The sequence below is a fragment of the Ursus americanus genome, chromosome 29 (genome assembly GCF_024610735.1).
Source record: "Ursus americanus isolate L20-20 chromosome 29, mUrsAme1.1.p, whole genome shotgun sequence".
In the NCBI taxonomy this organism is placed as follows: Eukaryota; Metazoa; Chordata; class Mammalia; order Carnivora; family Ursidae; genus Ursus; species Ursus americanus.
The window spans coordinates 10,920,830-10,936,112 of record NC_142155.1 but is presented as its reverse complement, the minus strand read 5'-3'; the positions used below and the strand labels follow the sequence as shown (position 1 = coordinate 10,936,112).

Here is a 15,283-nt window from a genome sequence, read left to right as displayed (position 1 = left end):
AAAAGCATAACTGAGGAACTCCTGGGTGGCTCAGTCCTTAAGCGTCTGCCTTCTGCTCAGGTCATGATCCCAGGGTCCTGGGAGATCCAGGGGGATTGAGACCCACATCAGGCTCCCTGCTTGACGAGCCTGCTTCTCCCTCTCCTTCTGCCTGCTGCTCCCCCTGCTATGCTCTCTCTCTCTGTCAAATAAATAAAAGCATAACTGAGTTTGCATGAAGAGAAATCTCCAAGAGTCAAAAAAGAAAGGAGAAAGCGAATCCTGAAGTATATAGGGTGATACTTCAGCAACACCTCTGGTTGAATCAAGACTTGTAATGTCTTGGGTTTAGGTTATTAAACAACACAGGGCCACCAGAGGCAGTTTCACCCTTGTAAGAAGCAGGTAATTGGAACGGACATCTGTGTATAAGGCCATCATCCTCAGAGCGCTTCCCCCAAAAGAAAGGATTAATATTAAATTTCACACAGCTCAGATAAATGAGCAACGTTTTTCTGTCTGAACCCTGGGTGAAAAATCAATAAATTTCTTGTAAGGAATTGAAATCTTACTGTGTTCCTTAGGTAGATTTTGTAGACTGAGTTTATATTGCCTGTATTATGATTTAATCCCAGGACAAGAAATTAACATTAAATTTGGTCCTTGGCCAGTGATACCTCATTCTATAATACCTTTCCTCTCTAGCTTCAAGTTCAAAAGCCTTCCCATTTTGTTATAATCGGTAACATAAGTTACAAAGAACAGACAAGTGCCAAGAAATGGCACTCAGCCAATATTTTGTTTTTGTCAATTGGATTCTTTTTTCTTTGAGTGTGTTTTCTATCTTTTACAGAGAAGTGCAGTAATGGCTAAAGCATTTGCACCACGCTATAGGCTGAAATGGTCAACTTTTGATTATCCTTTAAATATCTCAGCACCATGAAAAGCACTCAGTTTCATGTTCTGCTTTGACAGGTTTCCTATACAAAATGTCTAGTATCAGTCAGAGGGTATGAATTGGAGAAACATTCTGTGGTCGGTGAGTCAGGTTTACAGAGTAATCACTACCCTTAATCCCAACCAACCTTTACCTTCTATTTCTCTCTTTAATCTCCCTTTCATTTCCCACTCATCTTTTCCCCTCATCTCCTTAAAAAGATCCTTTTTGAAGTGTTCCCTACTTCACCCTGGCCCATATCCTTCCACTCTCCGGCATTTTGGCATATGCACTATTCTGATACCCAGTATCGACTCAGTTTCTCCATGTTCTTGGTTCAGGGTCTGGGAGACCTAGGTCTCCCTAGCTTAGAAGATCAAGGCAGGTTGTACTGACCAGTTCTCCTTGAAAGATCCTTTTCATACATGCTTGTCCTCTAACACACTCTGAAACAAAAAATAGTAATATTCGTAGGCTGCTTACATTCATTTATATTGTAAATGGTTTCATTACCACAGCTTGAAATTCCCATACCTGTATTTCTGAATTTCAGAGAGTTTTGATAGCAACAAATTATTTGAGTATTTTTATTCTTTCAAACTTTTTCAGGGTAGGCATTTTATAGACAGAGTGTCTTACAGTATCCCACATAGCCTTGTAGGAAACCTATAAATCCTGTGACAAGATAGATTGCAGCCTTATGACTCAGGAAATTGCAGGTGTAAAAGTAGCTCTCAATCCTGGGGGGAAAAAACGTTAATTAAATGTATTAATTTCCCAAATCCTAATACAGTTCTTCCTTTACTTAGGATGGGGTTACATCCCAATGAAACCATCGTTAAGTTGAAAATGCATTTAATACTTAATATACTGAACATCATAGCTTAGCCCAGCCTACCTTAAACATGCTCAGAACACTTACATTAGCCTATAGTTGGGCAAAATCATCTAACACAAAGCCTATTTTATAATAAAGCGTTGACTTTCTCACTTAATTTTGAATACTGTACCTAAAATAAAAAACAGAAGGATTGGGTACAGAATGGTTGTAAGTGTATTAGTTCTAAACACGTGGCTGACTGGGAGCTATGTTCACTGCCCCTGCCTAGCATCATGAGAGAATATCATACCTCATTTGTTAGCCCAGGAAAAGATCAAAATTCAAACTATGGTTTCTATTGAATGCATATTGCTTTCATACCATCATAAAGTTGAAAATTTTAAGTCAAACCATTGTAAGTCAGGGACCATCTGTATTTTATATATTCTCATGTCTTTAGAACTAACCTTTTTTGTTACTCCACAAAGTCCCCTAGTTGTATTTTGGATATTGATTTATTCTGTGTCCAGATAAATACAATTAGGATTTCCCGGAATATGTCATTTGGACTTTGTGTTTTGTTTTATGTTTGTTTCTTTTATTTTAGCTTAGGATCCTTCAGAACAGTTGCTTCAGTGTGATAGAATTGAATAAATGGAAGACCTCAATCCAGAAGCATATCCTTGTGAGTCAGGAAGGAAAGAGTTGAGCTGGTGCTTTGTGACAGCAGATCACAGATAGCCTGGTGACAGAGCAGGACATGGAACAGTGCCTTTTATTACAGTAACTACCCAAACAAACAACATGGTCCTCAAAATCAACTCTGAATCTATAAAACAAAATCCGGTACTTCCCTCCCTTTTCCCTTACAGTATCTTAACAAATAAAATAAATAGTATTCATAATGCAGCATTTCTCCATCTAGTATTTCTGCAAAGCAATAATAGTTTTAACAAGTGTGCTGCCAAAAATAAGTGTGGCCAATGCTAACTTTGGCCAGAATTTCTTTAATTAAGGACTTCTCACCACCTTTAAAGGTAATGTACATTGGGATTGTTCTAGAAAACAATACAATACACGATGTGTATCAAATACATTCGATCAGGGTACCTTTCATTCTGAACCAGCCATTAGTATTTCTGTAAACTGGTGCCCTGAGGTCAAGGCAAGGCAGAGCCATGCTAGAGTCTCATGAAAGACCTCAGCCTGTAGCATCCTATGCATTTTACGTGGTGTAGATTCATTTGCCTCAATCATGAACCACCAAGAACAGTCTTGTACTAGAAACTAGGTAAAAGTTAGTTCCCGTACTTAAGGATGTTGTGATCTAAAGCAAGATTAGCTTTGATTATTACTGTTATTTTTAAATTCAGATGCTTACTCTGCCATGGACTAGATATGTCATTTATTATATCTAAGCCTCAGGTTCTTCATCTGTAGTTAAACCTTCAAGGAAGAGACCTGGTGTAGCTCTTTTTTCTCTTACCTCTAGCACTTAGTATATCCAAAGTTCAGAATTTTTGCTAGATGAAAGAAATTATGAATGCATGCAGGGATCAACAAAACTTTTGAGAAATAATAGAATAAAGTCCAATATGGAGCTCTCCTGTTAAGACCTGAAGGGAAGTGAAAAACAGTGAAGAGAACCGCACGGATTGTTCAGTCAATGAAAATGTCTCAGAAGAGGTACGTTGAATCTGAACTTGTATTTATGCCATAACTTTTCACACATACTGTATTCTGCTACTGGTTGTAAAGATTAAGAACCTCGATTTTACTAAGATGGTATAGAGTTTACACATGTATAGACTGAAAGTATATTTACCCTCTTTCCCCCAGTTTGTCCTGCCAAAATATTTATATAATGCAGTGCGTAAAAAAAAAAAGAAAAACAAAACAATACAGTGTGGCTCACAAAATAGGTAAAGCCATTCAGTACAGTGGCAACATGTTATTTCCACCTGGACAGTCTTCGGTTTGCAGCCCCACAGAGCCTCAGATGCTTTATTTACATCCCATCAAGAGTTTATAATGTAGACATTCCCATTACTTAAAATTACTTGATATATTCATCTCTGTGGAGGTATACCTTGTTTTTTTTTAAAGATATGATTGTGACCAGCAGGGGACATTACATAGATGAGTCAGCTATAGATGAGCAGAGATGTTTTTCAACTTTGGAAGTATTTGAAGAGAGTTAGGAAATAATATAATATATATATATATATATATATAACATATATATATATATATACTGTACAATAAATATAAATATATTTATATATATTTATATATATTTATTGTATAGTATTTAAGTGCCACTCTCCTTAATATGTATTATATGGAACTTAGAAATTCAATACAGTGTTATTACTTCCAAGTGTACTTGTAAGAGATTTGTGTTTTGAAATCAGATTTTTTTTTTTTTTTGCATCAGTTGCTAAGACTGTGGAGAAAAAAAACCCATAATTTCCAGGGTACTGTATGTGATTAATATATCAACATTAACAGTATTGTCACTTGATTGTAATAAGTTTTATCTGTACTTTCTGGCTTTTCTGTTAGTACTGAAGTTTAATTAGAAAATAAAAATTTGGGGGCGCCTGGGTGGCTCCGTCATTAAGCATCTGCCTTCAGCTCAGGGCATGATCCCAGGGTCCTGAGATCGAGCCCTGCATCAGGCTCCCTGCTCCACTGGGAGCCTTCTTCTTCCTCTCCCACTCCCCCTGCTTGTGTTCCCTCTCTCGCTGGCTTTCTCTCCCTCTGTCAAATGAATAAATAAAATCTTTAAAGAAAAGAAAAGAAAAATTTGGTGAAGTGGAAGTCTTAGGTTGGTGATTTAGGAATTTATTTACAGACAAGTCAGCCTTGGTATATACTCCTGTGTCTGTTTCTATAAATGGTTGATTCTCTTATAATGCTGTTTATCCTGGTCACTTCTCCAATTTGTTTTGAAGCATATGAATATGCTTTAGGAAGTGTGAGATACATGCATATACCTTATTTTTACATTTTACAACATCCTCTGTATTAAAATCCAGAAAGTAATGTTTACTTGCAGAGTAATATACTTAAATTAAAATACATATACCTGTTTGTTTTAATGAAAGGACTATATTATGATAGAGGAAAAATACAACTCCTTTATTTTCCCCATAAAGTAGGAATTTGCATTCCATCTGAAAGAAAGTATAGCTCTTCACAGTCTGGAAATGTGCCAGGTCACATATAGTAGGAAAAAATTATATATATATATAATTTGCCTTCACTAGGAAAATACAACAATAGGAAGAGGGAATCTACCTTCAATAGTTTATGTAAATAGGAAAAAAATAATATGTAAAGAATATGTACATATGTACAGAGATAAGCTAATTTCAAATATTTTTTCAGGAAGAAACAGAACATTTTTTTTCTTCACAAATCAAAGATATAATAATAAGAAACTCTCTCATTTAATTGATTTTAATAGTACTAAACAAAAGCAGAAGAGTTATGTTTTAAGAAATCATCCTATGGGCTAATGGCCATTTTGTTGTCATAAAAATCCTTTATTTAGCCCTCTCCACAAATAAGCTCACAGCGGGAAAAAGGCCACTAGTTAGAGCAATTTGGAGGATAAGTAAACAGAAGGAATGGCTAGGAGCATAGTGTCATCTGGCAGAGAGCTTATTTCCTGAATCCTGTGGATCTGGTTAAAACCCAACAGAGATGCCAATATGCTTCTCCTCAGTAAATGCTACCAGTCTCCACACCACCAGGCCCACTGAGGCTTATGTGTGGTATTTTATCCAAGCAATCCTTTGCATAGCTGCACAGTGCCTGCAATGACCTGAGTCAGTCATGCAAAGAGTCTTTCTTATGCTTACACCAATATGTTCTCTTAGCTTCCATTTTCTGCTGCTCCTGACCACGGGTTGGTACTATTGTTCAATGATGTAAGCAGAGTGGTGGAAGACGCACTCTGTGCTCTTCTTAGATAAGATCTTGAATTTGTTTAAAAGCAAGGCTGAAAATCCCCAGGCTGAATTTCTTTACAAGGTTGCTGTCATGTGTGCACCTGGGATACCCATCTCTTCAGAAGGGTGGGGAGAAGTGAGATCCGTTGATTCCGAAGAGGGAACAGTCGAGGTCCGAGGAGCAGGTGCCGGTAAGCGACAATGAGTTTGGGGTACGGGAATCCCACTTCATTATTTTTAAGAGTTGGACAGAAACCTGTATTTAACACTCCCTCTGTATCTATTTTTCCAGTGTAAATATTCCCATTTTGTGTGTGTCAGGTATGGAGTGATTTTGTTCCATTTTTTCCACAGAGCAAAGTTTCCGGCTACCAACTTTATCTACCTTCTTTTTCTCTGAAAAGAGGTGACTAGATTTGCAATGTAGCCCTAAAGATTGTAAGATGGTTAATCACATTCGTGATTTATTTTCTTGTGTAATAACCAACCCAAAAAGATTTAAAGATTAGACTGTCAATATTCTCTGACAACAAGGAAGAGCAATAACAAGTTGTTTAATCGTGCATGAGTTTTGTTTTGTAGTCAGTGTATTCCATGCTTTGCTACGTCATGCCAATACAGAGAGTAAGAATACCTGACAAATTAGAGCCATCATTGGTGGATAGTTGAGTCCAAATATAGGAAGTTTGTGTCACTTTTTCAAAAGAATGGATCCTGGGTTCTTGAACAGAGCTGAAACCCTTCCACACAGGCCTTGACCTGGACCATAGTGGCACAAGGTCAAATAGTATATATGAAGCAAACTCCAAATTGCAGTGATGTTAGGGTTTATGTGTTCTCTTCCCAGAGAAATCAGTCTGCTGGTCTTTGAAAGGTTGTAGAATCACAGCTGAGTGGGAGGCTATGAAATATATAACCCTAAGGTGGGATATGTGTGGTTCAAAATGGACAGAGTGATAGAAATGCTTTAAATAAGTAAATATTGTTAATATAAATTTCAGAATTGACAAGATAAAAATGGAAGGGTTTTCTTTTTTTACATGTGTGTGGACAGTGTCCTCAGTGACTAGCACTTGTTACTATGCATAGGATCTCAGAGTATGTGGTACCCAGAAATAAGTGAAAGGGTATTTTAAAATAAAGTTAATATTAGCCCCTTCTCATATTGAGTCTGTATTTTAACTCTAGTTATGAAAGCTATGTATACCATTTCAGAGACCTTATTTGGTTTACCAAGTATCTTTTGTTAGAAAAACAATTTGTTACCATTTGATTAATCCTCATATGGAGGCACTTTAGGGAATTCAAGATAATTATACCAAATTAATATAAATTCATGACATGGAATGAGAGGAAAATATTAGATTAATAGCATTCAAAATGACTTTATAATCTGAAATAAATTCATACCAGTTAATGAGGAAAAAAAGAAATAGGAGAAAATACAAAAAAGAAATACCTCAAAACTTGGATACAATAATAGTCACATGCAGTGAATTAAGATATTTTAATTCAGTTGGCTTAGCCCACATACGTCTATATAGTCCATAGATTCTTACATTTCAATCAAACAAAATTATATGGTATCACGTGAACCTAGGGGAAATTGGTAAATTGGTTGTTGAAAGTTTTACTCCCCTTCCACAGATCATCTTCCATATACTTGCTGGGCCAGCAGATCAGTCTCTAGACCATGACATTTGTATGTGTTCTTTATGACAGTGTCATAGTGAAAGAAATGTAAACTCGGCAAGGATAAGAGTTCAGCCCCATAAACAGCTCTGGAAAATCCTCACTGGCTTCAAATGTAGGAAATAGAGGTAGATGATTGTAGGCCCCTGCATCACTGTGGTTTTCCACATCAAGTCTCTAGCACCTTAACTTTGAGGTAATCCATCAAAATAATTGCAGTAACTCCTATGTAACATGGTGTAGCGAAAAGCTTTTGCATGGACGTTCAAGTCAGACAAAGTCAAGTCCAAATTCCAACTTTCCTCCTTATAAACCATGTGACCTAGGGCAAGTTAATTAGCATTTTTGACCTTCCTCAGTAATATGGGGTAAGTAATACTGATTTTGCCATATACCTAGGAGAATTGCATGAAGTAAGTAAAATTAACACAGCGCCATGTTTGGCACATAACAATCACTCAGATAATATTTATTTGTCTTTCTCTTTTCCCAGCAACAATTTGGCCAATCTTTAACTTGAGCCAGTTTAAGCATACTTGTTTGGGGTAAAGAAAATCAAAGATTCTAAATAGAGACTAAAGACATGTTCTCTTAAGGGGTTGAAAACATTCAGACTTGCCGATTTGTGTGAGGCTGATATTTTGCGGTTGATTTGGTAATGCTGAGATGATCCATGGTTCAGTATTAATTTTTTTCTTATCAGATAATTATTTTTGACAAGTATATATAATTTAATTAAATACAGTACATTTAGTTTAAATAAATGAAAGATGGTTCTTAATTCTTCCCCTATTATCATTTGATCATTTTAATCTTCTAAAACAAACTAGAAACAGTCTGCCTCTACTTTTCAATAATATTCCCCAGTAATTAGAGAAGTGTATCATTATTCATTGTTGTCTCTGGAAACTGAATGATGTTACCATGATAAAAATGAAATTTCAGGAGTGGCATAATTTCAAATCAACTAATTTTGTTCTTATCGTTGCTGTTGTTCTGAAATACATGATATGGGGTCAATAGAATAAATGTCGTGACCTAACAGAAAATGATGATTCTGTGTCTCAGTGAGAAAAATCTGTGAGTTGTGAAAGACTGTGAGTTGTGACTCTACGATCATCAAAAAACTGCATCTTTTAAAATGCTGAATATAATATGACCCACCCCCTCCAACTCCTTGGCAAAACCTATTTGGAGTTGTCCTTTTGCCCCCTGGAGATGAGCCACTATTAGCACTAGGCTGGCCATACCGGAACACTTTTGTCTGTGTTCTCAACAATCACTCCTGTACTCCTGGTTGATGCCTCCTGGTGCCAGTTGTTGTCATTGAGCTGAGTGAGATCTCTCAGGGAAACTGCAGGGGAAATGATCTGTTACACAGAGCTTGGCAGGACCATTGCCAGTGACTGATAATGGGACCAAATCATTTCAGGTGAGTTTTCTGTGGTCCACGAGCCAGCAGGGGTCTGCTTGACTTTGTTATCTTAGCCCATGGATATCTCAGTGCAGTGTCACTGGGGGGATAATAGGAGGAACTCTTCAAGCATGTGCCTGAGTCTTTTCTCTTGTGCTAGTTTTAAGGGACCACAGCATTTCATTTCGTTTCGTTTCGTGTCTCTGCCTACAGGAAGGTAACATCTTCTGTGCATTGTTTCAGGAAACGGTTAATTACAGACCTACCAGAGCTTTGGTGTTTGCTACAGTGGGAACCTCTTTAGTATAGCACAGAGCACTATAGATTAATGCGGTAATCAATGAGAATCTGTACACTGCAGAGATCTGTTTTGATGACAGCAGCACTTATGGCCTTGTTTAGTGTCACCGTTGTATAATGTTGGACACTGCAGGCTTTTTTTTTTTTTTTTTTTTGGTTTTGATTTAGAATGCAAGGACCACAGGGAGTTTTAAAATTTCTTTTGCATTTTTGGTGGATTTTTCATTGTGTTGTGAATTTGCTGCCTTTGCTAGCTAGAATTTAGTGATTTAATGCCAGTAGCATTTATTTAAACAGTCCGATGCTGCTGTTATGTTTGCTGGGTTTCTGCAGTTTCTCCTACTTCATACGTTTCACTCAGGAGCAGGTAAACTAAGCTATATTAATCTTATACATGAATGTAAAATTAATGGAATATATTGTTTAATTACCCCAAGAGTAAGATATTAAAATGCTTTATTTAGAGCCTATCAATATAGAATAAGGAATAGTTTGCTTTTAACATGGCAATTACACAAATATATCATTTTAGAATACAGTAGTGATCATTGAGTTATATTATATGAAGTTATTTTCATGTTTCATGTTTTAAGTGACTACCTGAAGTGTACATTAAATTGTCTACAATTTAGTATTTAACTTTCAACTTGATTTATATAGATATAGATATATATTGATATATATATATATAAATTACACAATTCAGAAAGTATATATTTTTATTTTCTGATTGAGCAATTTTTTTCCCTGTTTACTGAATTTCACTAAAATTAGAAAGCTTCAGAACTTAATCTTCTTAAGGATAAAAAGATAACAGTTTCTGTATAGATCGTTATCTTGAAGTGTTTAGACAAAGGCTGCCAAGGCCTGGTTTCTCCCAATCGACAGTCCTGGTTTTAGAACACAGCATGGAATTGCCTGCGTTTCTGTGATGTTCAGCTGTGGATTAAAGTGAAAACTGTTCAGATATAGTGAACAGAGAGCCCAGACAGAAGAAAAGAAAGGAAAATGCAGTCTTCTGGGTCAAAAGATTTAGGTGTATGACCTTGGGTGACAGAGTAACCAAGGCCCCTCCTGGCCCTTGTTTCCAACCTCCCTGTTAGAAAAGAGACTACTGTTATTCTCAGTGTGAATGACGTAACGTTTTTCAGGTCCTTAGGATCCTCTGATGATGATTTCTGTGTAGAAAAAGACACTATTAAATTTTTAAAGGTATACATTTTTCTTAATAAAGGGAAGGAATAGAGCTCTTTTTATTTTTTATTTACAGTGTTTCAGCAGCTGAGGCTGTTTGGAAGGGAGATTATGGCTCTTTTAAATTAAGCTGGTAAATCTCTTGGCTTCGTTGTAACTGTTTTGCCAAACTGGCATTGAGCAAGTTTGAGGTGCCCTGAGGGCACTTGCTGTTAGACTCTATTCCTTTGGGGAGAGAGGGAGAAGAGGCATCTCGAGTTATGCAGCAGCAGGATAAGGTCCTGGATGCAGAGGCTCTGGGGCTCTCTGAAAGCCTGCCAGGGACAGGAGCTCTCCTGGCTACTCCCTCGCTCCCTCTCAGGTACAGTAAGTACTGCTGAGAGCAGCCGAGGAAAGCGCCTGCCTGCTCCTCCCAGCAAATGACTTTCAAGAGGTCCACTTTCTGCTGAGGACAAGCTTAAAATCCAAGAGATCAGAGGCAAAAGGAAAAGAAGCAGCCAGCCACCTTCTACTTGTAAAAGTATGAATCAGGTTGCTGTCTATCAAATGCTAGTTAACATTCATGACAAATTAAATATGTTCTTTCTAGAGGATAGAGGATTTTATTGTGAATTGAGGCATGTACTTGCAGAGGGTGGTAGTTGCTAGCTGACAAAGATCACGAATCTCGTGTTCATGGTCACACTTACTGTGTCTTCTCCATGATAGACATACACTGTTTTGAGATGAAGACTGAAGCAATGATGGTTCAAGCTCCCATACATTTGCACCTGAGAGATGAGAAGAAAATAATGTGATTGATTTCTCTATCTAACTTTGAGGGAGCAGTTTATTTGAATTTACAGTTTCTAAAAATATATGTATGAAGGCAGTAACTTCATTAGTGAAGTGATTATTGTACAGAAGATTGCCCACTCAGTTCTCTTCGAACTTTGTGATTTTATGTGATACCGTTAGTTATTAACACATAGTTAAAAAGCTCTTCAGGAGAAGGAGATATTTTCATTCTCAAGTATTGCTTGTGAATGGCTCTGAGGAAAATTTTGTTAGAGAAATGATGGAATTCATTTGGAAAACAAAGACAAAATTAATCTCCGTGAATAGCAAGTATATATTCTGGGTAATCCTGGAGTGTTGGAGAGAAAAAAATTTCTTTACCATTCAGATTTCTTCTAGCTGATCTAAGAATTAAAGTGACATGAGCCAGATTAACATGAAAAAACAAAACAAGGTTTAATTACATGGGCATGGAAGCTCAATAATGAAATTGAGACCTAAAGAAATGACCAACACAGGCAGTTTTTATGCCTTTTAGATAATTTTTTTTCCCCTAGATGAAGTGCTTTTTATTTTTGGATCAACCAAACATATAAAAACTCTTTAATATACAAACTTCAGTCACAATCACAACAGCATCCACATAGCAATGAGGAGATGGGATGTGGTGAGCATATCGGGGTGGGGATGAGAGAAGTTTTCCAGGGTCCCTACAGCTTCCTGTGCCTGCAGTTACTCTGTGACCTGTGGCCTTTTAGAGCTTGTCTTAACAGAGGGCAGATCAAGGCAGCCAGAGGCAGAGAGGCCCTGATGCCGACGCTGGGACAGACTAAGCACAGCAAGCCCCTCCACAATGTCATCTTCCCACTGTGGTGGCCTCGAGGGTAAACCAGATCCAATTAGGAGGTAACAGGAAAGTGACTGTGAGGAGAGTCATCAATAAAATAAATATTTCTTCCTCTCAATTTTCTAAGGCCTGGAAGATTAAAAGGAAGCATGCCCAATTATAAAAATAGAGATCAATGAAGAATTACTAATTATCTTACAGTAATATTAATAATCAAGAAGACTTTTGCTCTATTCAGTTTCACACTGATAAATGGTAGGCTAGTGAAATGGGTTTAGATTTTGGATAGCCTGCTTCAAGTAGGCCATCTTTTGTCTTTAAGAAGGTAATTATCATAATCATATAAGGAGTTGGTCAGTTCGTTGCAGAAATGCAACCAAAAATTGCAAATGCCTAGTTACTAGAAATCACCTGTTTCAAAGAAGGTTTTATGTGAGCTGTATGAGTTTCAAAGACCAGGGAGATAAATTCTTATTCTGACAAATTGTCAATATTGAATAAATTTCAAAGCTGACTTCAGAAAAGGGGGGCATATTGATTGTAACAGATGTGGGTTCTAGGAAATGTGTTTTCAGTTGTATAACATCTGTCACATATTTTAGACTTATTCGTAGCTTTTGAACTTTTTTTGTGGTAACAAGAAGCTGCTAGCCTTGCAGTGTTTTGTTGTCGTTGTTGATTGGTTGGTTGGTTGTTTTTCCCTCTCTAAAGAATGCTTAGCCCTTGGAGCTTATTCTTAACTTCTAAGCACATCCAAATTGGAACAATTGTTTTATCCACTTTGAAGTTTTACTTTTATTTCAAGATATAGTTTTCTACTAGTTTACTTAGATTACATAAAGTTTGTTATTATTGTTTTCTATATTTTTCTTCTTCATCAGTGTCTTTGAAATTGTTTAAGGGACTCATCAGGGAAGAGATATTAACATATCTGTATATAGTATTTCTCTTGCCTGTTGATACTAAAGTCTTTTCAAAAATATGATTCATTAGAGTCCTGATAGCTCATGAAAGTGCTTTCTGAGATGAATTTCTTTGCCCTCTGTATGTAATCATAAAGCTCATTTTCTCGGAGTATGGTTTCTTGATTTCCTAAGTGTGTAGCTTAAATAGGGTTCTTAATAAAAGCATACTGCTGAGGCTGAGGACCTGCAAGAGAGGATAATTCCGGAAGCTAAAGGTAGAGCACCAAGGCAATATAGCAGTGCCCCAGTCTGAGTCACCCCTTCATCCAGACTCTTTAACCATTTGTAATTTGGAGAGTGATCATATAGGCCCATTAGAGAAATAAAGGAAGCAATGGGCTTTCTCAGAAAAATACTTGCTGCACACAAAATTTTATGTACAATTTTAAAGAGTATATGGATCCCCTAACTCTAATTAAAAGGGCTCACATAACTCAGGTTATAAAGTTTGCCATAAAGGTCACAAAAACAAGAGTACTTGGCATTCCATGGTAGAAAAAGTCTTTCCCTGTATGAACGTAAGCCATTTCTCCTCAATGGTTAGTGAATAAACCCAAGACTCACTTCAGAATGCTCTTCCTTTGAAACTTCATTGCCATTTGAAATTTTCATGGGCTGTTACTCCACATCATAGTGACAAAATCCACCCCAAGCTTAACTTTCCAAAGGTAAATAAATGATAAGATACATTGATATAAGTAAGGAGACTAGAAATGACAGAAAATTCAAATGCAACATAGAGTGCTTTCATTTAGATGAATGGAGGACTGTGCTTTATAGGGACCCACATTATTTCACCTGTACCTGAAGGGCCAGCTAGGACTATTTCTGTTCCAAATGGCTTAACAGAGGCTAGGGTTTTTTTTCTGACATTAGGCTTCCTTGATAAATGTGTTGTGACTCCCTGGCATCAGAGGCTAGTCTTGTTCTAGAGCCGGCATGTACTTATAGAGATCTCTGTGTAAGGTTTGTTTTAGTCTATGGAATGTTACTGTAATCAGAGCTATTCAATGAGGACATGAAGGTGATGGAAAATTAGGCACAGGAGAAGATCCCCCAAAATATCTATTTAGTTTGAGAGACCCTTTTGAGTATTGATGACAACCCTATGGCTTATAATGAGGAGAAGGATCTGTTTTTGGAGTTTTTGCTTGAAGTTGTCCCTTTTGAATTTGCTATGCAAAGTCTTTGAACATAGCATCTTTAGTCTTCACATTTGCCCTGGCTGGCTTATAAAGCTAAATTGAAACGAGTACAGTTTTCATGCCTGTGACCTAAGTGCACATCTGGATTTTGGATCTAAAATATGATTCATGATAATTACATTGAACAAAGACCATAATAGGCCCAAAGATCTGGAGTGTGTGTGTGCATGTGTGTAATTTTTTGTCATCAAAACTACTAGTGTATCACTTTGGGAAATGAATGGAACTATAAAAATTATTGGTAATAAATGAAATTATAAAGGCTAGCAAGATGTCTTTCATTATATTTATCCCTTTCAACAGTAGAAAATGCAAAATAGCCAGGCTAGAGTAATATAGTTTCTCATTTGAAAAATGAGTATTTAGTCATTAGAATACAGTTGCAACAATTATCTTAATCTAGGTTCTTTAAAAATATATTTCAAACATGAATAAGCATTTTATACCTAAAAGTAAAGGCTACTTACAGTCTTACCATATAGAAGGAAAATGAGGTTGAGTTTAGGAGATGCCTGCCAACGGACTCTCATTTTTAAATGGAGATAAACCTTTAATTTGAGTTGAAGTGTATATAAAATAAATATGTCCTTCAGCCATCAAAAAGAATGAAATCTTGCCATTTGCAACGATACGGATAGAACTAGAGAGTATTAGCTAAGCGAAATAAGTCAGTCAGAGAAAGACAAATACCATATGATTTCACTCATAATTGGAATTTAAGAAACAAAACAGATGAACGTAGGGAAAGGGAAGGAAAAATAACACAAGATAAAAACAGAAAGGGAGGCAAACCATAAGAGACTCTTCACTCTGGGAAATAATGGTTGCTGGAGGGGTGGTGGGAGAGGGATGGAATAATCAGGTGATGGGCATCAAAGAGGGCACTTGATGTAATGGGCAATGAGTGTTATATGCAACTGATGAATCACTAAATTCTACCCTAAACTAATAATACACTATATATTAACCAAATTGAATTTAAATTAAAAAATTTTTAATAAAATAAAATAAATATGTCTTATATTTTGGGAAAGATTAAGGTAAACTGACTTTTTCTTAATATTGGAACTATTATAATCACACTAATAATCTGATATTTCTCATGGGTTCCATTCTCATTCATCCATTTTTCCAGCTCATTCTTACTGTGATCAGTAAGAAACTCTAACTAAAATTTGGGTTGGTATATATTGA

General features: G+C 36.5%; 1 protein-coding gene across 15 annotated transcripts in view; it reads left to right on the top strand.

Moving 5' to 3' along the window:
* RIMS1 (regulating synaptic membrane exocytosis 1) overlaps nucleotides 1-15,283 on the top strand; it is a 393,719-nt gene that overhangs the window by 202,686 nt on the left and 175,750 nt on the right. For 6 of the 15 annotated variants that reach the window (XM_045803606.2, XM_045803577.2, XM_045803598.2 and 3 more), the window contains exon 1: nucleotides 5,767-5,886. The exons of the other annotated variants lie outside the window; for them this stretch is intronic. In XM_045803606.2, coding sequence (XP_045659562.1) covers nucleotides 5,787-5,886 — 100 coding nt within the window. In that variant the 5' untranslated portion in view covers nucleotides 5,767-5,786. Of the gene's footprint in view, nucleotides 1-5,766; nucleotides 5,887-15,283 lie in introns of those variants that run through there. 15 annotated transcript variants of the gene reach the window in all.